This window comes from Ambystoma mexicanum, chromosome 10 (genome assembly GCF_040938575.1).
Source record: "Ambystoma mexicanum isolate Mex_15411 chromosome 10, UKY_AmexF1_1, whole genome shotgun sequence".
Classification (NCBI taxonomy): domain Eukaryota; kingdom Metazoa; phylum Chordata; class Amphibia; order Caudata; family Ambystomatidae; genus Ambystoma; species Ambystoma mexicanum.
Genome location: NC_090932.1, coordinates 1,507,314,791 through 1,507,341,897, shown reverse-complemented (window position 1 = coordinate 1,507,341,897; position 27,107 = coordinate 1,507,314,791). Strand labels below are relative to the sequence as shown.

The 27,107-nt window shown below is 47.2% G+C and overlaps 1 protein-coding gene across 4 annotated transcripts in view; it reads left to right on the top strand.

The window, feature by feature from the left end:
- Positions 1-27,107, top strand: part of SBNO1 (strawberry notch homolog 1) — a 2,127,865-nt gene that overhangs the window by 1,400,155 nt on the left and 700,603 nt on the right. For all 4 annotated transcript variants that reach the window (XM_069619669.1, XM_069619670.1, XM_069619667.1 and 1 more), the window contains one exon: positions 19,458-19,529. In XM_069619669.1, the coding sequence (XP_069475770.1) occupies positions 19,458-19,529 (72 nt within the window). The remainder of the gene's footprint in view (positions 1-19,457; positions 19,530-27,107) is intronic.

The following is a 27,107-nucleotide window of genomic DNA, read 5'->3' as shown; positions in this document are numbered from 1 at the left end:
ACAAAACCTTTCACCACGAAAAAAACCTTCTTCCCCTTTAAATTTAGAGGCGTGAAGGGGTGCGGCCCTGGGAGCATGCGCTGCCCTGACTCCGCCCTCCGGCGCCACACCTCAATCCCCTTTCCCGTGTCAACGGGAACGGGCCAAATTCACCAGCGCTCCTGGGTTTGGCTTCGGCCATGTAATACCATTCAGGTACTCTGTCCTCGGGCGTCGCACTCCTCCCCAGCGCATGTCGACTTCTACAGGGTTCAGCAGATGTCCATCCTGCGACAGGCTCTTCCTGACTAAAGACCCCCCACGCCCTCTGCCTACGGTGCCTTGGCCCTGACCCCGGCTGGCAAGCTTGTACCGCATGTGACGCGCTTTCCTCGAGGTCTCTGAAGAACAGACTTGCCAGGTGAAGGGGGCTCTTCCACAGATTGCCTCCAGAGGACCTAAAGGACTTTGTCTATCATTGATCCAAGCCCAAGGTAGGGCCGCTCTTTTCCAGTGCACCCTGCAAGTGAGACTCCTTACCAAGGACTCGCCCACGCGGGAGCGACCGCCTTGGTCCTGGCACCTTTAAGTACCGGGGCTATATCAGCTACCGACCGACAGGCTGAGGGGTCAGTAGATCCTCCCGATGACGGTGCTGAGGAACCGGAAGGTTCTTTTACCGGGTCTTCACCCGAGGGGCTACGCCCTAGTACCGGCATCATGTCCAAGGGGGTGCCATTACGCAGTTCTGCCGGCAGATGTCTACCGGGCCTCGGCCTGAGGAACAGGGTAGGCCCCATGATCCACACACAAGAGTCCTGGACGGGGTGGGGCCCAGCGAGCAGAGCAACACGACGCAGGCACGTGGAATGCAGCTCGACAAAATGGCTGCCGCCCCAGACAATCCAGACATCCGGCCGACGCCCCTCCAAGGCAGGCAGGTGGAAAACCATGTGTCGAGGTGGGACTGGTGTCAATCAGGTATGTGGCCTACAGCTTACCCTTCCTTTGCACAAGGCTGGTTTCTGCTCCAGCAGCCGCCTGCTACCCTGTCAGTACCCCCTACCACCAATCCAGCCTGCGAGGACAGGTTCTTTGAAAAGTTCCTCGGGCTCATGAAGTCTCCACAGATGGGACGCCATCAGGGACTTGCTCCATCCAATGGCTCCGGCGCCGCAGGCTCCAGTACAGGCCCCTGCGGTCCCTGTTCAGCCTCAGCAGCCCGTTCCGGCCCCCCAACTTATTGGGCAGGTGGTTCCGTACCAGCCTCTGCTGCAGCCTCCAGCTCCAGTCCCCGCACCTCAGCCTGCAGCTCCTAGCAGCCCCCTCCGGTGCTGGACCCTGCGAACCCGCAGGTGGACACAGATGTGGAGGAGGACCCCGACAAGTCATCTTCAGCCAAGGCCTTCCACGAATGTCTGGTAGGGCTGGAAGAATACTTAGGCCTTCCTCAACCCAAGGTCACGCAACCAGCAGAGGGGGTTCTTGCAGAAGCCCTCACACTATGAACTGTTGCCAGAACGGGGATCCCGATGCAGAAGGATGTAGTTGCCCTGGACAAGAAGGGTTGGCTCAAGCCCCACTCAGCCCAGCCGGTCAATCTACGCCTGGACGCCAAGTACAGGCAGATGGAGGGGGATACACTCTTGCTATCGGCCGATCCTCAGCCACACTCCTTGGTGATCGCTGCAGCATCACTATACTCCAAGCCTCAGTCGTCCTCAGCCTCCTCATCTGCGGCACAGCTAGGCAAGGAGGAAAGGATCTTGGAAGCATACGGGAAGAAGCTGTATTCCAACGCGTCCTTGCACCTGCGTCAAGCCAACGCGGATGCCATGCTGGCAGCCGTTAACCAGAGTCTCTGGCGGGAAATTGCAGATTTCCTCCCAGAGCTACCGGCGCAGAGCCAATCCTGATTCAAGGCGGGATTGGGAGAGACCAAGATTGTGATGCAGGACATAATGGAGTCTTCCGTGGTCCACATTTTCACTTCTGGCTGTGCCATCTGTATTGCCACGTGCATGAGAAGAACGACCTGGCTCTGTGCTATGAAATTCAACCCGGATGTCCAGGAACGCATTCTAGATCTTCCATTCGAAGGGGGTGACCTCTTCCACTCTACAACAGACGAGGAGCTGGACAAGAAGAAAAACAGCTCTCAAACGGCCAGGTCTTTTTCCATCCTTACAAAGAACACGCCCAAACGGTACACCCAGTCACAGCAGCGCTCTAAGAAGGGGCATACGTACGGAGGGTTCCACGGCTTCCAAGAGCAGAGGTCCAGGCAGCCTGACCATTTGCCGTCCCAGCATCGGCGCAAGCACCAAAAAGGAGGGTGGAGGGGGAGAAAGTGCTTTTTCCAGCCCCCCTCCTCCTCAGCAGCCATGGAGGGAAAGAAGGCATGACACGCCCCTTCGGGTCCACGTGTCTCCAGTGGGGGGCAGGCTTGCTCTCCATGCACATTTCTGGCGCCAGAATTCCGCGGACCCCTGAATCCTCTCTGTCGTCTCCACGGGGTACCCCCTCCCTATCCCAGCCTCTCCTCCCTCCTCCCCTCCACTCCCACAGGTTGGGACAGCAACTCTTTTTGTGGAGATCCAGTCGCTCGTCGAGAGCCAGGCAGTGGAGGAAGTCCCAGCCTCCCAGCGGTGCTTGGGCTTTTACTCCAGGATTTTCGCCATTCAGAAGAACCAGGTGGCCCTGAGAGTTGTGCTGGACCTTTCCACCCTCAACCTCTCCCTACCTCTACAAAAATTCAAGATGGTTACGCCAACTTTGATAGCAGAGACATTATGCAAGGGAGACTGGATTTGCTCCCTAGATCTGAAGGACGCGTACCTAGACGTCCAGATCTGGCAGCCTCATCGTTCCTTTCTACGATTCAGGATCATGGGCTACCATTTCCAATACAAGGTGCTTCCTTTCGGTACCGGTACCGGTACCTCGACGACTGGCTCGTCAGGGCTTCAGCTCTGGAGACAGTGCACCCGTACTTCCCACACTCTTATGAACACACTGCATGAGCTGGGTTTTTATCTCAATCTCAAGATGTCGCAACTGCAGCCCACACAGAGACTGACCCTTCTTTGGCCTCATTTGGGACACGTGCTCTGAGAAGGTTTTTCCCGTCGGAGGACGGATCACTGCCATCAAGAGGGCCACGACACACTTCCTCAGCAGAGCAGTGACCTCGGCTTGGTGGTAACAACACCTACTGGGTCTCATGGCAGCAGTCTACTTGGCCGTCCCCCACACGAGACTCAGGATGAGGAGGATACAGCTGAACCTTGCAGCATCCTGGAACCAGAAACAGGGCCATCAGTCACAGATGATCAACGTTCCTCCGTCACTTCAACCAGACCTCACATGGTGGTCCAGGGACTGCAACCTGCGGACAGGCAAGCCTTTCCGGCAACTTACACCACAGGTCACCATCACCGCTTACTCCTCTCTTGAGGGTTGGGGGGCCCCTCTGGACAACCACTGCATCCATGGCACCTGGACCGGGCAGGAGCAGGAGTACCACATCAATTGGCTGGAATTGAAGGCCACCTGGCTGGCGCTCAGTGCCTTCCTTCCAGTTATCGAGGGCAAGGTCGTTCTCATTTAGACAGACAACTCGACCAGCATGTTCTGTGTCAACAAGCAGGGAGGTACTAGATCCCCCCACTGTGCAGGCTGGCAGTCAGCATGTGGGAGTGGGCCCTGGAGAACACTACTTTGCGGCGGTCCCCGTGCCGGGGGAATCCAACCGGGAGGCAGAAGGGCTCAGCAGACTGGGAGAGGACAACTACGAGTGGCAGTTGAACAACCTAGTGCTGCAGGAAATCTTTCCAAATGGGGTCACCCTCAGGTGGACCTCTTTGCCTCCCAGGGCAACCAGAAGTGCCAACGGTTCGCCTCCTGGCCAGGGTCAGGGCCCGGGCTCCCTGGGCAATGTCTTTCAGATTAGGAGGGACGGCATGACAGCATACGCCTTTCCGCCCACTCCTCTGATTAACAGGGTGATATCCAAGATCAAGGAGTCTCGCCTCCTCAGCATCATCCTAATAGGTCCATGGTGACCAGCCAGGCCATGGTTTTCGGAGCTGCTCAGCCTCTTGGAGAGGCCTCCCATTTGCCTGTCGATGGGCCCAGCACATCTTCTGGCGCAGCAAGGGGGCAGGGTCATCAACCCTGCACCAGAGAAATTAGTCCTCACAGCGTGGTGCATGAACAGGTCATGCATGGACATCTCAGCCTCTCTCAGGCCAATCTAGAGATCATACAAGGCGACAGGAGCAAATCTACCAGGGCTCAGAATAAATGCAAGTGGACAAGGTTCTGTCACTGGGCAGACTCCAAGTGCTTCGACCCTCTGACATGTTCCCTGGACGATGTGCTCTCTTTTCCGGTGCATCTCGCCCATTCAGGTGTGCAGGTGGACACTTTCCGCACCTACCTAGCAGCCATTGGGGCATACAGAAACTCTGAGAAGGAGAGTTTTTCCTCTTCCAACCCAATTGTCAAGAGATATTTGACGGGTTTCGCCAGGCTCTACCTGATTTTGTTGAGATGGTTTTTAGGGAGTTCCTCATCAGAACTGGAGTCCTTGTCCCTAAAGGGGGGAGTCTCTCCCAGTGAGTTCCCACTTGCTTCAGCCCTAGGGACAGTGTTGTGGAGCGGGCTCACCTCCCTAGCCTTATGTTGGGGACGGGGGGGGCTTTGGGGATAAAGGACGAATTACTTCATCACAGACCCCACCAGAGGAAAGCCAGACCCAGGTTCATCGACTAAAGGTCCTTAAGAGGAAGATTGCTGTGCAAGTCCCATTTGGAAGGGTGCTTGGAGAAAGGGCTTCAGGCTCCGGGCTCTGGGCCACAGGCGCAAATAACCCTGACTGGCAATGGTATAGAAGTCAGAAGGATGGGAAGCGGGCTACTTTAAGAGGTCGAGGAAGTCTGGGAGTCACAAGGGTATATGTTGATTCATATCCGGATTTCTTTTTTTGCGTGTGATCTTAGTTCCTGAAGCAGTCTCTGCAAGCAGTGTTGCAGGTGATAGGTTGATGTGGAGAACTATCCATGTGGTTGGGAGACCCCCACCAGATAACCTACAAAGAGCTCTATGCAGCAACAGGAAGGAAACGCAAAAACTGTTAGGAGGATGATCCGGTCGAGACAAAGCACTGCAGGACAGAACACTACAGGGTACCTTGAAGGACCACTGTAGAGGTCCAGTCCAAGGGATTTTATGACATGACATAAGCATTTTTTAACAGCAGTAAGAGCAGTTTGGCTTCAAGCAGGTGCTTACATTTCTGTCCCAGTGAAGAACATAGTCCAGGAATTGCTAAGAGAGCAAATTGGGGATGAAGAAGGGGGAAGAGCTTGGTAGGATTCCTATGCATGCAAAGAGGCGGAGCTTTAGCTTAGGAGGTTCACAAATAGGCATCAAAGATTTTCTGCAACATTTGCTCTCCGGCTACACACAAAGTTCCAGTTAAGTGCTTTTGAATTACTCCAGTTTTACATAGATATAAACGCAGTGAACCGAGGTGTACCCCACATTTCTAATCACAAAGTGTGCACCCTTCAATGTTTTAGTGGCCTCCCAATCAGGGAAGGTAGGCCTCACTCCTCCATTTGCTGGCATGCATACACAGGAAGATGTCTGACACTTTAGAAAAAGTCTCACTGTTGACCAAGTTAAGTCGAGACACTCAAAAGCCAGAAAAAAATCTAGTGGATTGCAACATTTGGCAAATAGAGAATCAAGAAGGGATTTCTGACCAAACACCTGCTTTGTATGTTCATGGTGGGCATGAAAGGGACTGTAAGGAACAGTAACTCTTTTTGTCCCTTGTGTACTCTTGTACCATACAATCATAATAAGAAATATATTATCTCAACGTTGTAGTTTGAACACTGCTCTGCTTTGGCTTCGATTGTTGCATAACTATGTAAGCAGGGTCTGAGCAGCTTACAAGCCAGCTGTTTGTCTGACCCTATGTAATCTTACTATTGAGTTTATCATGTTACTATGCTTTTGTAATGTGCTGAATCACAACTATATAGTAGTTTCAAAGTGCTGAATCGTCTGAACACAGATGTTTTGTTATTGAAAAGCTGTTTAATTTAAAATGCATGTATTCATAGGCCTGAGCCTGAAAAGTAAGATTTCATTTTTGTTTTGATAAAACCCGTACACTAGTTCCACCACACACATGCTGATTTAGAATGTAATGTAACATTGCTCTGCCGTATTGTTATACAAATCGCTCAGAGTGGATGTTCCTGGATTTTGTTTTGAAAACTGTTTTTACTAAATCAATGTTCAGCATTTTAATTATTGACACATTTGCCCACACAGGCTGCCACGTTCACAAAGCAAACCACATTGTTTAATGTAACACAAAGTACTTATAAATAGAATTAATGGGCTGGCTGACCTTCACATATAATACATTAATTTCATTTCATATAGTACTTGCCCTTTAACAATTAACAGAATACATATTGAGTCAGTTGGAGTTCTCCACTATAGAGAATACACCAGCTTCTGAATGTAAAGAAGAAAAATAGACTGGGCACAATATCAATCCTATGAAGAATGTATCTGGTTGGCTATAGTGGTTGTTCAAATTGTCATGGGAGGAGAACTAAATGATGGGCCTTGACACCATCATGATTGACATGGTTGCTTGAAAATCAATGGTTTGCTATGGGGGTCTGGGGGCATCCAGCTGGTTCTGTTTTAGTTTGTGGGCAACCTGAGCTTTACTGTGGGCAGTTTATAACTATGAAATCTTTTCCAGTGTCTTTTCACATAATCCATTGCAAAGCTATTGAAAAGTGCCCATACGGCTGGTGAAACAGTTCGAGAATTAAGATTAGACACTGAAATTCCCACTTCAGGAGGGCTGTCAAGAATATATGTTGGGTTTAATTAAGTGTGACTTAGACATGTAAAGCAAGCTTAATAGAAGTGAAGACAGGTCATCAGTAATTTTCTGGTGAGCACCTGATTCCATGCGGAACAGAGCGAGCAGGCAGAGCTGAACAGGACTTCTTATTGGCTCCGGTAAGAAGCGGCAGCAGCTATTCTAATATGTTTACCAGAGCAGAGTAAATATGCTTTCTGCGCTTTAAAATTGTCACTTTGGCGATTTGTGCAAATTCTAATATGTTGGGGTGAAAATTAAGCCTTTTTAAATAGAAGTCTTTCTGAACTATTGGATAGTCAGTAGGGAGCCATGATGTATTTTTGTTAGATTATCTTATAACTATTCTTTGTTGTGTGGAGAGAAACAGCTTTGGTGTGTGGCAAGTCTGGGCGAAGCACATTTCAAAACCTTTACTCCTCCTTGAAGTTCCCCATCCAGCATAAGTGCACCCATGTGTGGATAGAACGGAAGCATCATCCTTTGGATTTCAGTGGTTTTGCATGTATTTGTAGATAGAACAGGCTTTTGATATAGTTTTAGTCCTTTTCATTTAATAGGTTTACAGTGGTTCGGATAAACCTGACCGCACTTCCCAGAGTTTGTTTTATAGTGCATACTGCTGCCATTGGCATGGTTTCCAGGCACTCACGTGGCTCTGTAGGAAAAGTGGGTAGGGTTGGTTAGTGAGGGAGAGACGGATAGGATAGAGGTTGTCCTCATCTGTTGATGCATGAAGAACCAGGAGAAACTGGCATCTGGGCGTGTGAGCTTTTTCGTTGTGCTTTATGTGCACTGCGCTTGTTGTGTCCTGAGGGGTGGCGTCCAGTGTCTAGTTTGTTGTCTGTAGATATTGGGTTTGTAGCATGATTAGAGAGGGGTGTGTGGTTTGAGTATTTTTGTGGGTTGTTTCACTAGCCCTCTGTGCGTGTGTAATATATGAGAGATTGGCAGGGGTGGAAAATAGAAGGGGGCTTGGTTAGTTGGCCGTTGGTGATCTCTTGGTGTTGAGTAGTTTTATTTACAGTTTTCTATTCTGTATTGTACCATGTTTGCTTTGGTCCACGGGTATGGTTTGCATTTATCTCTGTGAGTTGATTAGCCATTTTTAGTGGGGTTCTGAATTTTATGTGTTCTTCTGTCGTTCTTATTTCCTTCGGTATCGAGTTCCATAGTTTGGCTATCAGATAGGCGAAGGCGTTTCCCCTGAATTTCCTTTCCGCGTCGTGTCTTGTTTCTATTTGGAAGTCTCTTGCTGGGTGGTAACGGGTGATGTTGTTTTTATGTAAGGCGTTCTGGCATTCCAAGATAGACTATTTGCATAGTATACTCTTGATAATACCAAGATGAATCGTAAGTGTTCTGTGTGGGAGATTGAGGTTAGGCAGGATCCCTCTTATTCGCAGAAGGTAGAAACGTTCTTTGTTATTGTTTTGACTTGTGGTACCAAAGAGAGGGAATTGTCCATGAGAATTCGCTGATTTGTTATCAATTTCTCTGGTTGGGAGCCCATGCTCGGTGGACAGGTCTATGGTATGCCTGTGCTGTGTTGTCTTCCTGAGGGTAGATCATTATTTCTGTTTTGGTTGGGTTTAGCTTCAGGTTGTTGTTTGTCATCCAGTTGTTTGTCAGTGAGGCATTTGTTGAGGGTGTTGTCCGGGTCTCGGTCAGAAGTCATCTTGAATATGAGTTGGGTGTCATCTGCATAGTTGTAGGCTGTCAGTCCAGGGGGTTGAATGATTTTCATTCATGGAACTGTTGAAGAGAAGGAGGCAGAGGCTTGTCACGATCCATGCCCCCGACCCCCTCAGGTATAACAGCCCCCTGGCAGCAGTGAGGCTAAAGCCCTTCACACTGGGCCCCAAGGGCCTTAAAACTCCATCAGAAACATACATGGAGTTAATCCTGGCGCCTATAGCGCCAGGCTCATTATCAGGAATAAAGGAATACCACTTTTGGACCTTAATCCAACATGGAGGCCTATTACAGAGCTCAGTCCTTTAGAACCAAGCCATACGGTCTAGTGTTTTGGGAGTGGCTGAGCCTGGAACTACTTGGCCTGGAACTACTTTACCTGGGCTATTTAAACCACACCCAAACAGCAGAAGACGCTTTGCGTTATTCTGTACTCCTGCAGCGTAACGCTCACCATGTCCAGCTCCTGCTCATCTGCTTCTCCGGCGGCCCGATCCTGAAGCCCTAGATCCGGATTCAATTAATAACCTGGAAGAACAAGTACAGCATTAGCGAGCAAGAACACTTACCTGTGAAGTAACCAGTCTTGAATCCATCCTGCGCTTCGCTTACCACGCCCATTTCCGGAGTTCGCCGCAACCTGCAAATTTAAACAAACAAGGTCAGCATTAATAACCATTCTTACCTGGGCAAGCAGCGAGTCCTGGCAGCACCCTGCGCTTCTTACCTCGCCCATCTCCGGGTTTCACTGCAAGGGAGAAGGAACAATGTCAGCATTAACAAAGCACTTACCTGGGCAAACAACGCTTCGATCGCTTATCACCCTGGGACATCACTGCAACCTGTACAAAGAAGAGAACAGGACACAGGTTAGCAATTAACACCAATAAACAGCGCAGCGCTCCATGCATCAATAACTCACTGTGGTCTTCGTCATTGGCACGGCAACTCCGAGATCGCAACCATCCCTGTGAAAACAAAAGAGACATTGTTACGGAACAGCGTAGTGGAGCAAGATGCTGTGAAGACTGAGAAAATGGAGGGAAAGAAAGAGACAGAATAAAGACATTATAACTTGCTGAAAGACAGCAAGCAGAGTTGGAGTCACAGCCGGTCTGGACCTGACATAAGGGCACATGGACCAGTGAAGCAACTATGTCTGCGGAATGCCCGCACCAACCACGCGCCCCTGCACAGAGACGTAGGACGGACAGTTCAACGCACAAAAACCTAAGGTGCGCAGTAACCCCAAGGGGCGGGATATGGACCAGAGGGAGGTGGGAGTTCACCCATCACAGAACCAGTACCATAACCCTCCATTCTCCTTTTAAAAGCACTACCCAATGTCTGGCACATAACCAAGCAGAGAGGGGTCCGGGATAGCGCTTAGACCTCCAAGTATCGTGTGGCACCCCCGTGGATACCAGGTGAGCGTAACAGGCTTGATCCTTGTGTTACATTGCAGGTGATATTTTTAGTATTTCATGTAAATAGTGGTAGGTGTGTTCTTTCAGTTGGTGAGGAAAGATTTCAGCCATTGTGCTGAGCTTTTAATGCCACAATCAACTAGTATCATCTTTAGTTTTGTGGATGATTCTGTCAAAGGCAGCTGATATGAGAGCCAATTGGTTGCTGTTGTCCGTGTTTATTTGTAGGTTGTCCCATATGGAGAGCAGTGCTAATTCAGTTCCACGTGTCTCAAGCCGACTTGGGATTGGTCAAGTATTCCTTTACATTATACATGATTGATTAGTTCTTTGTAGATGTAGTTATCCAGGATTGTTGCTGGGTAGGGTAGATTTGATATAGGTCTGTAGTTAATAGGGTATTCTGTATTTCCAGTATCATCTTTTAGGTGGGGTTAGATGTCTGTTGATTTGAAGGATTTTGGTACTATTCCTTTGTTTAGGGATAGATTCATTAGTAGTCCGAGGTAAAAGGCTAGTCGAGACGTTATTTGTAAATACCCGGTGGACTTGGGTCACTGGGAGATCCGGCGATGTTGGTGTCTTTTATTAGTTTGTCAAAACTTTCCTCGCTTATGTGTTCCAATCGATGATGGAGTGCTGGTTTCTTGGCAGGTGTTTATGGTTCTTCGGCCTCATTGATGGTCCTTTGTATGGCTTTTGTTTTTGCTCTTAGATGGTTCATGATATTGTCACAAAAAGATTAAGATGGTATGATGCAGTTGTTGCAAGAATCATTTTTTAGTTTACTTGATGATTTTGAACTTTTCTTTTTGTGGGTATGTTCTTGATTGGATTCTTGCAGCGTAGTATGCCTTTTGGGCTTTCAGGCCTGCTGATTTGTATATTCGTATTTGTTATTGGTAGTGATTTTTGTCCAGTTGGTTTTAGTATTTTCTCCATCGTTTTTCCAGTCCATTAGTTCTTCTGTGAACTATATTGCTGTTATTTTCTTTGGAGTCAGTTTGAAGAGTTTTAGGGGTGTTAATTGATCTAGCTTATCTGTGAGCCAGGTGTAGATCTTTTTCGTTGAGTCCAGTGTCATTCTATTTAGCTGGGAGGTGTCTGGTTTGGCAGATTCCAATATATGCATTAGTGGCATGTAATTTAGCAGAATGCTAGGGTTGAGTACATCTGGCCTGGGTATCACGGATCAGGCCCCTGCCTATCTGACCCCGTTCCTCTATGATCGACCCTCCCCGGTCCATCTTGGGTCCTTCCTTTCTTCTATCTCACTCTCTACATGTGATGTTCCCCAGGAGTCTAACCTCGCTCCCTGGCTGTTTTACCAATAGCTGTTACCTCTCGCCCACCGCATTGCTGCTCTCTGCACCAACTTTCAGTGCTATGTGGATGACACTCAACTCGTTTTGAGGCTCCCCTCTGTCACCTCTTCTCCTTCTCTCATCTGACTGTCTGTCTGCTATCCAGGAGTGGTGTGCCACCAACAATCTCTTCCTTAATGCCAGTAAGACAGAGATTCTCCTCATCGGCACACCTGCACCCTCCTTTCCTGTTGCTCTCTGGCCGGCCTCCCTTGGCCCTCTTCCTGCTCCCACCTGTAAGGCTTAGAACCTCTGGGTTATCTTCGACTCCACACTCTCATTTTCCCCTCCCATCTCTGTCTCTAAGAAGTCAAACTACCAACTGCACCTCCTCAGAGGTATTCGTCCTTTCCTCTCCTTCCCCAGAAGCTCACTGTCTCTAGAGCGCTGGTTCTCTCTAGGCTGGACTACTGCAACAGCCTCTTTCTTAATCTGCATGCTTCTACTCTCCACCCTCTGAAACTCACCCAGAACAGGACTGCAAGACTTGTCCTTGGCCTCAAGCCCAGGGATTGTATCTCTTCAGCACTGAAATCTCTGCATTGGCTACGCGTGGCTGCAAGGATTAGGTTCAAGACCCTCTGCATTGTCCACAAGGCCTTCTGAGTCCTGGGGCCTCAATACCTCCAACTCTCTCTTCATAAATACCTTCCTACTTGAGCTCTTCGCTCCTCCACCAACTCACTCAGGGTCAGTCGCTTCTCCAAGCAACAAGTTGGTGGTAGATCTTTCTTCGGCTGTGGTTTCCCTCTGGAACAGCCTCCCTGCCTCTCTGAAACTCGAGGGGAAACCTCTCCGTTTCCGGAAGCACCTCAAGACCTTCCTCTTTGCTTCTGCCTTCTCTCTTCCTCTCCCCTGCTGATTTCCTGTCTGCTACTGCACTGGTCACCTGGGTACCCTCTGATTTCAGGACCAGGTCCCTAACTGCCCAGTTGCACACCCACACTGCTTCCCGGAAACCCTTGCACTTGGGTCTGTATCTGTAACCCTACAGTTCTGCTACCTGCACTTTTGGACGCCTGATTTCTGCACTTACCCTTGCACCTGCCACCTGGTGGCCTCACTTCTTTGATCCAATGTACAGCACTGCCCCCTCCCATTACCCCTAGCACTTTTCCCCTCCCTTGCACTATCTCAATGTCACTTGGCCTAGTGAGATAGTTGTTTCTGTCCTCTCTCCGTTCCCCCTTCCTTGCCTCGTCGTGCCTAAAAACACTTGTGTATAGGCACGTTACAAATGCATATCATATGATATCCAAAGCCATGTGCATTACCAATGTATTCAGGCAATGGGCAGAATTCACAATTAAGAACGGAGCATTACGTTCAGTTTGGTTTTATGAGTTGTGCGCTATCTAATCTTTGTTTGGGAACACTAGTGCCGTTAGTGTAAGCAAAACCTCTTGCTGTCTTCTAAAAGTCTGGGGAGTGTGCCAATAGTCCTGGTTCATGATAAACGAAACTAAATGTTCTAGTTAATGACCTTCGAAAGCAAATGAGTGTAGTCTAAAGATAATTTAGCAAATAAGCGTAGCGCAGTAGAAAAGTATCTTGTAACTGGCTGAAAGGTTCAGACAATTTGCTTAGGCCTTGCTGCTTTAGACATTAATAAGCATCTTGCTCCTGCCAAGCATGAGGGTGACTGCAGCAGCTTCTTTCTGCTCCTGCTAAATGCCACCAGTAAGGGATGACCTAAACTTCATCTTGCTCTTGCTGATAGTGAAACAGGATGCTCCAATATTATAAAAAGGCAGTCTTTGAGGGGGGTAGATGCAGGAGATGAGCTGTATGCAGACCTGAAGATGCTGGCAGATGAGGCAGACCACAAGCTGGAAGGACCCAGAAGCAGACTGGAAGCTCCCTTCATGCATGCCAATGCAGAGGGAAGGGGGATTATTCCTGCTTTTTACTGACTGGAGTTTGAAGCCTTTGAAATAGCATTTTTGGGCTTTTTGAGTCTCAGAAAGACTTTGCTATTTGCTTTTTGAGCAGACATACTATTTTTGTTTTGTTTTTTTTAAACGACTTTATTTTGGTTCGGTTGCATACATAGGACAGTAGTACAATGTAACGGGTATAGTATTGTTCATTAACTGGACAGAATGAGAAGTGAGAGGTATACTCCCCTAAACCTCCCTTGGGAGCTTAACAACCCCACATTCCAGCTCCCCTATGTAACATTACTGTTAGGCCAAGGAGAGCCCTTTCTTAGGTGTTGTCCGTTAGGACACAGGCTTTGCAGATGGGGCTTGTACGTTTGTCCTGGAAAGTCTGGGTCATAGTCCAGAATCAGGGCCCACACATGTAAACCTGTGCAGAAGGCCTTCCTTAGCCGCCATAACCTTTTCTTCCACCAGAAATGTCAATTTTTGTTTATCCACCATAGGGCTATCAACAGGCCTTTGGGGGTGTTCCAGGTGTGGCCTATTGGAATTTTAACCTGCGAGGAGCAGCTGAGCAGTCGCCCCTGACCTTGGGTAGGCCCCCTGGACATGGGAACCGAGGAGGATCACTTTGGAATTTTTCGGGAGCTTGACCTGGGTGATTGCAGAGAGGACTTTGTCCCAAAAGGACTGAGCATGGGGCAATCACACCACATGTGCAGTTAGGTGCCTTGCATCAATCATTTTCACCAACATTGTGGGTCCAACGAGTTCTGGATATGGTGGAGCAGCACTGGGAATAGTACCAGCGGTGAAGCAGCTTAAGGGCACATTCTCTATTCGTGACACATATGGAGGAGGAGTAGCATCTCGTCCAGATGTCAACCCAGGAGTGATCCTAGATAGTGTCCCAGGTCTGCCTCCCATTGTGTCATATATGTGGGACTCAGTGTCAGCATGTCCTCTTGTAGCAATTTATACAGTTTAGATGTATTGCCTCCGGTTAGATCCCCCTGCAAAGTGAGCTCGATGGGGCTGAGGTCCTGTGAACTAGTGGGTGAGTGTACCACTGACTGTGCTGGGCGTAGGAAAATCAGTCTCGGCCAGTTGAAGGGTCTCTCTCCAGCTCTCAAATGTATGTGGTTGGCCATTTTCGAATAGTTGTGCCAGGGTTCACTCCCCTCCCCCTTGCCCAGTTCTCAATGTTTGTGGGGTGGATCCCTGGAGTGAAGGTCGGATTATGAAAGATCTGCGTGTTCGGGCCAAGACCACTTGGGATGTCTTTGGATATCACTGCCCAATCCCACATTTTCACTGTGCATTTTGTGGAGGATAGCATGTCTGGCCAGGGAGGGAGCTGAGGGGTAATGGCAGTCTTGTTTGTTCAATGTCCACCCATCTCGGGGCTCTGTTAAGGAGAGCCATGCTTAGAAACATGCCAAATGTGAGGCTGCATGGTATTTACGCAAGTTCGGGACCCCCAGCCCTCGCAGACGAGCACTGGCCATCCTAACTTTAGGAATCTTGGCTTTTTTCCCTTTCCACGTGAATTGAAGCATTTTCTGCTGTAAGTGGAGAAGGGGGGGGTAGCGGGATGGGAATGGGAATGGGAATGGGCAAAGTGGAACAAGAGTAGAGGAAACATGGGAGCAAGTTAATTTTACAGGTCGTGATCCACCACAGGAGTGAAATCTCTTGAGAAGCCCACTGTTCCAGGACTTTCTCGAATTCTTTAAAGGATTACCTATTCACTCTTCTATTTCGGCTTCTTTACTCTCACTATCCTGGCTCTTTTCAATACTGCCTTCTCTTTCACTTTCTTTCCATGGTCTTTAAGTGTATTAATGGTTTTGTTCCTTAGCTTTCCTCCATTATGTCCCTTTACTCTGCGCCCGTCTCCCGTGCTCCCAATCGCACTTCACCTTTTCTGTTCCAAAGCTGCCCTACAGCCAGTCCCGCCTTTGATCTGCTCTCTCCTAAACATTCAACACTCATCCTCTTTCTATTCTTTCTTCTACTTCACGGTTGTGTTCTCAACTAAAGTCATTCTTACTTTCCTCTCCTGCCCATTGCAACCTCATTGTTAACATTTTGTTCGTCATTGTCCCGCTACTATAAAACAAATCCATATACAAGGTAAAGGTATATACGACTTGTAAGCTTTTTTTATCCAAAACTATCAAAATATCCAAATTAAGATTCCAAATCATACTTTCAAGCGCATCCATGCAAGTGTTGTAGGATGTTCGGTAGGTTCATACCAGCTTCACTTTGAAAATCCCCAAAAATATACAGACTTTACCTACTCTCTACTTGTCCAGGGGACAATATGTTTATGAAATCTTCTTGTCCCTGACAGTAAAGAACTTGTCCTGGGAGTGAGGCTATAGGAATTTCACACACCGTCGTTTTCTTGGGCTTCCGTAACCCTCATTGTTGTTTGGTTCTGTCTCTCCGGGCCTTTATTCCCCTAGTATGGTAGGCGGTTAGGGTAATCCTTTCTTCTTCTCCCTACTCCCCCCTTCGCGCTGTTCTCTCCACCCCCTCCTCCATTCTGAGCAATCTGGGTACCTTTTATGTCGCAGGGTTTGCTCCAGTGACATTGCATCTGCTCAGTAGTAGTGGCATTCTCCACGGCTTTCTGGTCTTTCTGACAGTACACGAACAGGGTATGTATTCTGCTTGTTTCAGCCTTCCTTATTTCGTTCCTCGTGTCCTGGTTTTGCTGCGGTTATCTGACACCGAGCCCCCCACGTCTGCTGTGTGGTTGCGCATTCAGGTAAATCCTTTTACTTTCTCTTGTCCTTTCAGATTCTGCATCGCTCTCTGCCGGGTCAGCGCGGTCTTTCTCTCCGGCTTCTTTCCGTACCACAGCCGGCTCCGCTGAGCAGCGCGGCTCTGCCCCGATAGTGATGTGTCCATGTCAGAGGCTTGTGCCTGCATAATATTCCTTCTCCTCCATTCAAGGGTGAGTGTGCCTTTATTCTCGGTCCATGACCAAAAAGGGGCATGTTTATGTTCAGCTGTCAAGCCCACGGAGAGACCAGCATTGTCTTGAGCCAAACATCCAAATGCACTTTCAATATTATTTAGAATTCCACAGCTGAATGTAATATTTTTTTTTTAAATGGTTTTCACAAACAAAACCTTTTACCAGTTCATCACATTTACTATTCTCATATCCATTAAAAAAAAAAAAATCCTAAAATGTTGCCAAATGTATCCATAATGTTCCTGATGTGTTTTTATTTGATTTTATCCAAGGTTACTCTTAGTAATTTCACTAAGGCTATGTTCAAGCTAATTTGGTGACCTCACAACAGCTCTAGCCACCATTCTTCGTGTGTTCTTGCCATATGGTTTCTTGTAATGACAGCGATCAAGTTATTTCTTTTGTCTTCCAACGCCGGGCAGAACATTACGAAATGTTTCGAAGATTCTACCACATGAATGTGGGAACGAGAGTCCTTGTACCCTTGAGGGAAGTCGTTCCCAGTGTGGTCCCACTTACCCAAACCACTAGGGAGGGGTTTGCTGAGCTGTGTGATGAATCTGATGATGTCATCACTCATTTCCCAGAGGTAGCTAATCCTCATGTGGCCATCTCTCTTCATGTGGCCAGGGGGCGGCAGCTGCTACCTGATCCTGGCCATTGTGGTGGCTATGCAAGGGGGGGGGGAATCACATGGGGGAGGCGACCCTCAGGGGGATGGAGAGGCATCATCAGATGAGACATGGTATCCCCCCTTTCCCTTTTAGGGATTTCACTTCCAGCCCTCATGCTTTGATGGCATACTGTGATAATGCCCTTCAACAACCCACAAAGCCTGCTGACAGTATCTTTCAATATTCTGTAGCAAACAGAATGACAAAGACTAAGGCGAGAAAGAGGACTGCTCAAATGAAAATTACTAGGCTGAACCAGAAGGGGCAATCTAGTGCTTGGAGGAAGCTGATTGGCTCAGAGCAACTCGCTTCCTTGAAGTGGGAGTTAAAAGATAGAACTGAGGGCAACGGAGAGATCAGACCGGGTAGTCCCTGCCGGGGAAGCCATGTAGTCAGATGGACAGGCGAACGATGAGACTTGTGCGAACCGTGGACAAGATTTCCCAGCTCGGGCTGGGAATCCAGGAGACGGTGAGCAAGGCGGGAAAATGGAACGAAAGAAGGGGGAAGCGACTTCTGGACCGGAGATGCATTCCTGCTGGCAGGAGAGACGCTGAAGCGTGACGCGAGGCTTAGGATAAGCATGTAACCAGCAAGGGAAGCTTGAGGTATGTGGAGACTGCCAACAGCCACGGAGAGACAGAGAGCAGAAGCAGAGAAGCACCCGTGCAGGGTGGGAGTAGCAAAGGGGGCGTCCTAAAGCCGGCGAGCCAACAGTAGAATGTCAGGCCAAAGCAAAGGAGCTGGAGAAGGCATTCCATAATTGAAACGGGAGGCAGAATTCCTACGGCTTACATCACAAACTGATTTTCTTAATCCCAGTTTTTGGGGAGAAAACAATACACCAGTGATGAGAGTAATTTGGAGGGGTTGGATATAATCCCCGGGTCTTGAAAGTGGATGAACATATTGAGAGAACTTGACTGGAGAGTATACCAGGTGTTTTGCAAATCTGTGACGTTCACCCAAGTTGTGGTATCTTGAAAAGAGAATCCAAAGGAAGATTCTTGCCCTTGGGATTTTGAATTTCTTTGAATGTAGAAAAGACCTGTGGAAGGGAGTAATTTCCCCTGCAGTGGATTGCAAGACCAAGAGGAAGGAATTATCATCTTGGGCTATAATGAACATGGTTATTCTTTTGAACTTTTGTTTTGTTGGAAAGAAACCTGAGGAAGGCAGTCATTCCCTGGAACTGTGAACATTATCCATTTGGAACCTTTTTTGTATTCATACCCTTTTGTGGAATTTTAACATTTGTGCACTTTTTAAGCCAAAGACAATATCCTTAACACCTTAGAGTTACTTTTAGAATGAGAGGGCTTGAATAGGATTTCTGACACAGGACATTTTTGCTTTGGACATCTTGACACAGGACCGACCCTTCGTTTTTGGTTGAGGTAGGGAAATACTTTCTAGATTAGGGAGGGACAGTGAGGCATTTTCAAACCCCTTTATTATTAAGTAATAGTTGATGCCAATCGCCATGATTCCTCTGTCTCATTCCTGGTTCTGATCTGCGGGCTCGCCTCACGAGCCTCAAAGGGGATGGCTCCTCTCCCCCCCCTCCTCGCCCCCCCAGGGAAGAAGGGACAAAACCTCCAGATTCCTCAAACTATACTATTTTAAATGTTCATATTTTCTCGGCTAGAGAACATACATAAATGGTAAATGAGAGAGCTATATTTGTGTTTCTTGTTGTGAATGTAAAGAGGCAGTGTATTGCAAGTATAAAGGCTTGTTGTTTTGTTGCACAAAGAAGTTATTGATATCTAATGTTAATAATTTGACTTGTGCAATAAGGTTTTGTTCCAAGATTTTCTGAGTGTAGGTCCATGACAGTATTACTGTCCTGTAGTGAAACTGGTCCTGTTCTCATCAATGTAGTGGTTTCTCTTGCACTAAGTGCAGAGATCTAACTGTACCCAAAGCCTTAGTACTATGCTCTGCTGCAAAACCAGACACCGCCCTAAGGGGGCCTTTTCACCACTTCTGAGGTGGTGGATAGGCTCTAGCGAGCAGGATTTTTAACCTCCTGTGGTGTGGAGGATAGGCACTGGGGAGCGGGCTATGATGAAAATATTTAGTTTAGCCCAAACATTTCAAAGATACAAATCTTTTTGACGAATTGAAGGTTCCGTTTACAGAAAATTAACCCATCTGTAACAAGTACTCTTCATTTTTATGCATTTTCCCCTTTTTGATGAACAGTGCTCAGTTGTTTTCTAGCTAGTCGAGCTGTATAAATCTCATACATATCTCCATGCATACAAAGTAATGGCCTTGTACATCATTATTGCAAGTGATGGCTTCTTTGAATTAGAGCATGTCCCATCAGTCTCTCTATCTAGGTGACTATTTCTTGTAAATGGTATGTTATATCATTTTGGCCTATGTATCAAACAAAACCAGGTAAATTGCCAGCAATAATTCATTGATCCAGTGTAAAAGGCACATTTGAGCTGTTTACTTCAATTGTTTAGCTGTCTGGTGTTGTAGTTTAAATTTGTTATGCTATCCACAGGGGGCTCTCACACATGGTGACCGAAGAGCAACAGAATCAAGGGACTTAAGCAGATTCAACTTTGACAACAAGGTAAGTGTGTGGGTGTGTATGGGTGTGATGTTGAGGGCAGGATCACAACACCAAAGGTACTCCAAGGTCTTCATGACTAAGACTAAGACTAAGAGAAGGGGCTCTCGTCTAAAGCCCCAGTGAAGCCTTTAGGGCAAACCTCACTTTGGGGGAATGCAAGATATAAAGTAGTAGTGGTATATATACGTCTTGAATGGAATCTATTTCAATGCATGGCTTTTACATTTTGAGACTAGTTTGAATATTTTTACTAGCTATTCCTAATCTAAGGTCTTAAGTAGAATATGACTGTCTTAGGTGGCCTTTGAGAGACTTTTCGTCGAGTTGTGTTGAGGGTCGCCTCATAGCACTCTACAAAAAATGACAAAAATAGTCAAAGAGGAGAGTACGCCGGTGCAAGAAGTAACGCAATTTTATTCTGGGCCCCGGATGCAGCTGGGACAGCAACTTCAAACAGAACACGAAACAAAACTGCATGAAAAGGCGCTGTCAACCGCCCTCGAAGTGGAAAGCTTTATAGACAGAAAAAGAACTAGCATTTGAGATTGTGCGACATAGAAATAATCTCACCACACAGAAATGATTGGTTTTTGCACTTTGTATTCATACATTATGCTGAATCATTGGGACCATGACCCTTCCCACACCGCCCTCAATTGCAATAATGTGACGTTGCAATCCACCCCCAAAACCCAAAATGATATCATTAAAATGTTTGAGACGACCAGCAGAACTTTATTATTCTGCACTGGTTGCCTCTTCCTGTATCACATGGGAACGGCTACCCACCACGACATCATCAGAGCCTTGACACACGGACATACTTTAAAATTATTGTTGCATATTGGGAGCATTCTAACCTGCTTCCCAGGGAAAATGGTCTGCAGGCAATTTGAAACTGTTGTGTCTCTTGTGGCTTCACTAGAAAATCACATTTCAAAAATGATTTTTAATTATAAAATGGTCATATATTCCTCTTTCACTGGCAGACCCTGCACGCTATAATCAGTTGACCTCGAAAAATAGCAACCTCTGTCTCCTTCTCTGTACACTTGCCCAGGACTTGCATGCACTCTGCTAATGAACCGTCTGAAGTGGCCTTTGCCGTGAACGAAATGCTCTCTCGCGTTCAAAACAAAGAAGGCTTTTGGGGCCTATTTACCATGCTTTATTCAATTAATGTTTGATTATACTTACCTGTGCCTCAGGATTTATGGATTCGTTTTATTAAGCTTTTAATTTTGCAGATATGAGAAAGGACCCTCTCCCATTTTAAAGTGGTACTCTCTCAGCTGATAAATATGTTCCTTCATACCGCGCTGGACTTGGATTTTTATTACAGGTGGATGCTCTAAAAGCACTTTCTCTGAGCAACTAACCTTGCACAGTTAGCTTTGTTTACACCACGTGTAAGTATCAGTGTTAATTTGTTGCATTGTATTTGTAATGTTTTTATGTTTCTGGGACAGTCCCCTGTTCATTGAAAGAAATCCGTAAGGATCCCAAAAATAAGCTTACCTCTTCTTTGTGTGAAGGGATATACACTATCATGTTTTACTACCCTACCAAGTAAAGAGGGCCATGGCCAAGCTCCTTGCTTTGTGGGACCCGGGTACAGTTGTGCTTATTTTTAACCAGGAGCTTGACTGTGACAGTGTACATTACAGGAGTTCAAAGCACCGAGATGGTTGCCCTAAGCAGATTGTTCCTGCAAGACGACGAATGGGCTGTAAATGACAAGTCACTGACGATTGTCACAGGTGGCCTTAAGAACACACCAACTCTGAGATGAGGTTCAAGGGTTTTTATTATTTTATTTTCAACTGGCCTAATAGCCATCCCTCTCTCTAACCTACCAATAGGTGATACCACCCTAACGCAGGTTTTCCCTCAATTCCCGCATCGGTTCTAGGGTGCTAGGGAGAATTCTCTTAAGGCTAATTTCCCAAACCTAGTGAGTCACCCAGCAGCTTTGCTGGATTTTTGGGGTTGTTTTTTCTCCTGCTAAGAGGGAGACTCTTTCCTTCCCACTCTTAGGCATGATTTGAGGTATGTCTTTGACTTGGTATGTGCTTATGGGCTATGGGGTCTTTTACTCCATAGTGTATCATCTGTTTTGGTATATGTGTTACACAGCACCCTCAGTGCAGTAACTCAGGGATGTCATAGTGACCCCCAAACATAGACTCCGTACCATGGGACTGACTGTCTCCCAGGGCATGTAAAGTCACCATTGGCTTTATTAGTCCAAAATTGTGAACAGAACCAGTACAAACCATCATATTGTGGAAGTACTGGAAGGGGTTAATTAGATTGCCCCTGGGTCTGTTTCCAAGGGGGCACTGTCCAGTCCCCCCTTGTCGAGTTTCTGGCTGGTGGCAGTGGTAACCATGTGAAATATTCCACCAGAATATTTCCTATGGGATTTTCCCATTCATTTTAAACGCACCACTTTTTTGGTGCATTGTAAAGATACCGCCGGTTTATTTAATTAATATAAAATCGCCGGTTGGGTCTTTTTGCCAGAACTCTTTTGCAAAATGGCATATGTGTCCATCTCTGTAACTCCAACCAAGCTCGGGCCCTTTGTTCCACTTTTTGGTGGGCTTCTCCACAGAAGCACTCCAACTGGTGCCACTCTGTCTAGGATTCACAGGATGTGTGGGTGGGGGAATTGGCACCCTGGACTGCGTTGCCTTAGCAACCCAAGTCACACTCTGTTCTGATTGGCCCAGTGGTGAGCCGCCCGGCTCACCACTTAGCATGTATGAGTGACAGCTAGGCTGTTGAATGGGGTTTTTCTGCATAAAAGCAGGGCTTTTGGAACTGGAACTTCAGAAGGCGCCACTGGAACTGAGAAATCCGAAGATGGGAGAAGCTGAGCCATCTGCAACGACGACACCACCGGTGGAACCCTGCTGCAACGACCTCACCAATTCCCCGACGACAAGAGAAGATCTTCTGCTGTAAGAGTCTTCTCCCCCTGAGCTGGTGGGATCAACCAGTTCGACATTCGCCTTCCAGGACGTCCCTTGTTCGAATCGCCAGTGCCAAGCGGCCGGATAGCCAAGCTTCAGTCCACGGGAACCACGAATAAAAGGAACACACCTTTTAACTGAACGAACTCCGCGGCTGGTTTCATCCCTGGGCAGTGCAACGACTCCCAAGTTTCCTCCTCGACGAGATCTTCTTCTTCCCTGGCCGAAACCACAAACTGCACCCGCTGCCAGGAACTGCTACCGCTGGAGCTTCCTCACTTTTGAAGGTACTGTGTTCCACCTGGCCTCCCTTTCCACAGATTGCCAAAGGTGACCCTTAAATCCTTGGCTTTCCAACTGGGTTGGCCCCCAGACCTTCTAACTTTATCTTTCGCATCAAACCAACCTCTTTTGAACATTTTTGCAAAGAAGAGTGCATTTTTAAACTGCGTGATCTTGGGCACATTTCGCATTGCTCCATTTTAAGTTGCCCTGGCCTATGAACTTTGGCTCTACAGTAGACTCTGCCTTCACTAGCTTGCTCTGGTCTTAGAAAAGTGTTGAGAATAGTTTTATTTTCATGATCTGTCTTTTTTGCTCCCTCTAACTTAATTATTGGAGTGCCATCTAAGTTAAGCGCTCGCATCGGTTTTTACCAATAGTGGTGTTTTGACCTAGAGTTGTCTAAATAATGAAGGGAGGTGTGTGTACTTTTTCTGATTGTGTTTGAACTTGCTTTGATCTATAGTGCTTAGTGTATTTCCTAAAGTATGTTTTAAATAATGATATACTTTTGATACCAAGCTCTGGTCAGTGTTTGCTTGCTCCACTGTGTTTTTGGCCCTATGGTGTATGCTCTGTATACTGCCCTACTCATCTTGAGAGAAGTCTGACTGCTCAGCCACAGCTACCAGGTAAATCTGGGTGGTACAGACTGCTACCAATTGGGTTTAATGCTTAATCCTGTAGTCTTAATCTGTTTGCAGTGTTCCCCAAGGGAACTGCACAGGATTCTGCCTAACATAGGGAATGGTAACCTCTGCTATCCACAATGTGTTTACCTTCTTGAGATGGCCTAGAGGTAAACACATTATCTGTCTAGCCTCCCTCAGCGAACAATCCAGGGTTTGTACCTCTCAGACACCCCTTTCTCCCCATCTCGGTTCCTCCTTTGTTCTTATTTTCCTCTCCCTCGATCACCTACCCTTTCTACTCCTACTCTCCTCCCTTCTATTCCACCTACTTTCTCCCCCTGGTTCCACCTCTTGCTTCCCTTTGATATTCTTTCTCCACTGTCCACCTCTACCCTTCCATCTTATCCTCTGCTATTTCCTCTCCTCCACCCCTCACTACTATTCTCCCTGATACACTCCTAGTCCTCCACTCCACTACTATTCTTCCGCTCCGCTCTACTCCATGCTCCACTTTTACTTGCCACTCAACTAGTACCACTCCGCCCTCCACTACTACTCTAACTCCACTACTTCTGCTCAGATTCACTACTGGGTACCCCTTTATTTCAGCAACCAATACCTCGCCTTTTGTAGAAATCCCTCCACACTCTTCCCCACCGACTTTCCTATTTTTAGTCTCTTGGTCCTCCGCCGACCTCACCCAAACTACCTCTTGTAAACAGTGAAGACAGACACAAGTGATCACAGTTCAAGGGTGTTTATTGCACTTCAATGGGTTGGTTGAACGTCTATCTTACCTACATCTAAGGATGGGAGCAAGCTACGACCCTCAAATAATAATAATGCAGTCCTAGTCGAGTCTCTGTCAAAATAAAAGGGCCTATACTAATAAACCTATTGCCAATCCTTACTTCTAAATACAAAAGGCTGTGGGACAATTGTATATGCAAAAAGAAAAGTGTTCAAGATATAATGTTAGGACGGTTGAACAGTTGGCTTCCCCTCCCCACGTTTTCTGCACGGGGCAAGGCTGCACGTTCAAGCTTTGCACACACTCTGGCTTCTCTGCCACGAGGATACAGTTCAAAGCATAGTATCGGGGCCTTCTGCCAAAGGCTAACACCATCCTAGTTGTGGTGGCTGTTTTGTCCAAAATGGCAAAGGAATTCCAGCTGCCTCCATCTTGGCTAAAGTTTTCCTCGAGCAAGTGGTCGGGTTTCATGGCTTCCCCTCCATAGTAATATCAGATTGGGGTAGTCAATTCATATCTAAATTCAGGAAAAGGAGTGCTGACTTACTAAAGATCGATGTACTTTTATCCTGCAGTCACCACCCTCAAACTGATGAACAGACCGAGCGAACTAATCAAACATTAGAATACCCTTGCTGCATGCTTCATCAAACTGAACAAACATGGACGCAAGTGTTATAGATGGCTGAATATGCATACAACAACTCAGTTCACACCTCCACTGGACAGTCTCTGCTATGTACTGTATGGTCGACACCCACAAACCTCTGTTTATGACCCTCCGGAAGTCCTAGAAATGCCAGCTGTTAAAACCCTGCATGACACAACCCGCAGTCGAACTCTGAAAGAAGCCACATAACCTATGTCACTGGCGAAAAAGGCACAAAACAAATGTGCAGACCGCCGTCGAAAGGAAGCCCCCCAGTATCGAGTAGGGGATGCGGTTTGGTTGGCCCCTAAACATATTCCGCTGAAGGATCCACAGAAATTACGTCCCAGATTTCTAGGGCCTTATACAGTTGAGGCCGTAGTCAATCGAGTTGTCATGAAACTGGCCCTGCCCTCCAACATGTGGCTGCACCCGGTATTCCATGTGTCCCTGCTCAAACTTGTACAACCCGGTGTTAGGCAGAATCCAGTGCAGTTCCCTTATGGAGCACTACACCAGATTAGGACTACAGCTGAGAGCAATAAATCCCCTTTGGTATCGCCTGTACCACAAAGATTTAGTTGGTAGCTGTGGCTGAGCAGTCAGACTTATCTCAAGAGGGAGATGAGGAGTATTCAGGGTTTACATATTAGGCCCACGAGAGTATGGAACAAGGAAACACTGACCAACGCTTTGTAGTTAAAAAGTAGATATATATTTATTTTATACACCTCTAATCAAACACATGTATCACAGGTATCAAGCAAGTTAAGTCACATAAAAATATACACACTCCCTATATGAATTGTAGACCAAGTGAACCAGACTTAAAACTGAGCAAAACGGCCCAATGAAAACTACACACAAGGGATCCTCTAACAATTCCTCACAAAGTAGGGAAAGCACAAGTTATTCAGTAATAGATTCTTAGACACCCTAGCAACACTTCCCATCAGTTGTGACCCAGTTCAGCAAGACAGTGCATCAAGATAATACTTAGAATGAAAACTGAGCAAAATGGCATTTCACAATGATTCTGCAGTGGGAAGAAAGATTAGTTATAAGAAAGGGGTGCACCACACAGTTCGAATGGAGAATCAATCTCCAGAAGGCAGATCTAACAGATGTGACCAGAGTCAGTAGGCCTGTGCCAGAGTTAGTGGTACAGGGCAAAGGCCCAGGAGCAAAAATGTTCTTGTGGCTGCAGTCAAGTCTTTGGTTAACGATTTTTGAAATGGTGGTTGCAAAAGTTGAAAAGACAATATTAAGAGAGAGGGGGCGGCCGACCCAACAAGTAGGTAAAGGATTTAAAACACCTTTAGCACTACCGCAAGAAAGGGCGGCCTGGTGGAACAATGTACCTTAAATGAAGAAGTAGCTCCTGCCGTGGCAGTTGTTCCTGGTAGTTCCTGCAGTTCGGGTGATCCAGTAGAGGAAGAGATGCCCTCGTCATGGAGGAAGGTTCGAGTTACTGCACTACCCAGGGATGAAACCAGCCGCGGCGCTGCCCGACGAATAAAAGGTACGCTCCTTTAAATCGCGGTCCGGGTGGACTGGTGCCTGGCTATCCGGCCTCCGAGTACAGGGTACGGGAGATTCGACCAAGGCAGGTCCGGGAAGGCGATTGGCAAACTGGTTGGCCCCATCAGCTCAACGGAAGAAGGCTCTTGTAGGTGAAGATCTTCTCTCGTCGTGTAGAGAAAAGTGGTGAGATGCTGTAGCAGGGCTTCACCGGTGATTCAGTCGTGGCAGATGTCTTTGGCTTCTCTCCTCTTCGGCTTCTTAGTTCCAGTGGCAATGTCTTGCTCTTCCAGTCCTCAGGACCCTGCTTTTATGAATAAAGATCCCCATTCATACAGCCTAGCTGTCACTCACACAGTGGAGTGGTCATCTTGGCGGGAGACCCTCCAGCCTATCAGCATAGAGTGCAACATGGGTTGCGGAGGCAACCCTGTCCAGGGGTCCTACTCCCCCTCCCACATAATGGACCCACCCCAGACTCAGTGTTGCCGAAAGGAGGGCTTCTTGGTGGAAGTCCGCCAAACGGACGAACAAAGGATCCCCGACCTGGGTTAGGAGTTTAGAGAAAGACACAAGAAAGAAGTTATATTAAAGTTCTGGCAAATAAAACCTACCGGAGCAAAGTTAATATTAAAATGCACCAGCGTTATGTTAGAGAATGTGGTAGCCTCGAACAATGGGAAAATCCCATAGGGAAATATTTGCGGTCGAATATTTACGGTAGTAACCACTGCCACCAGTCAAACTTTTGAGAGAGGGACATTA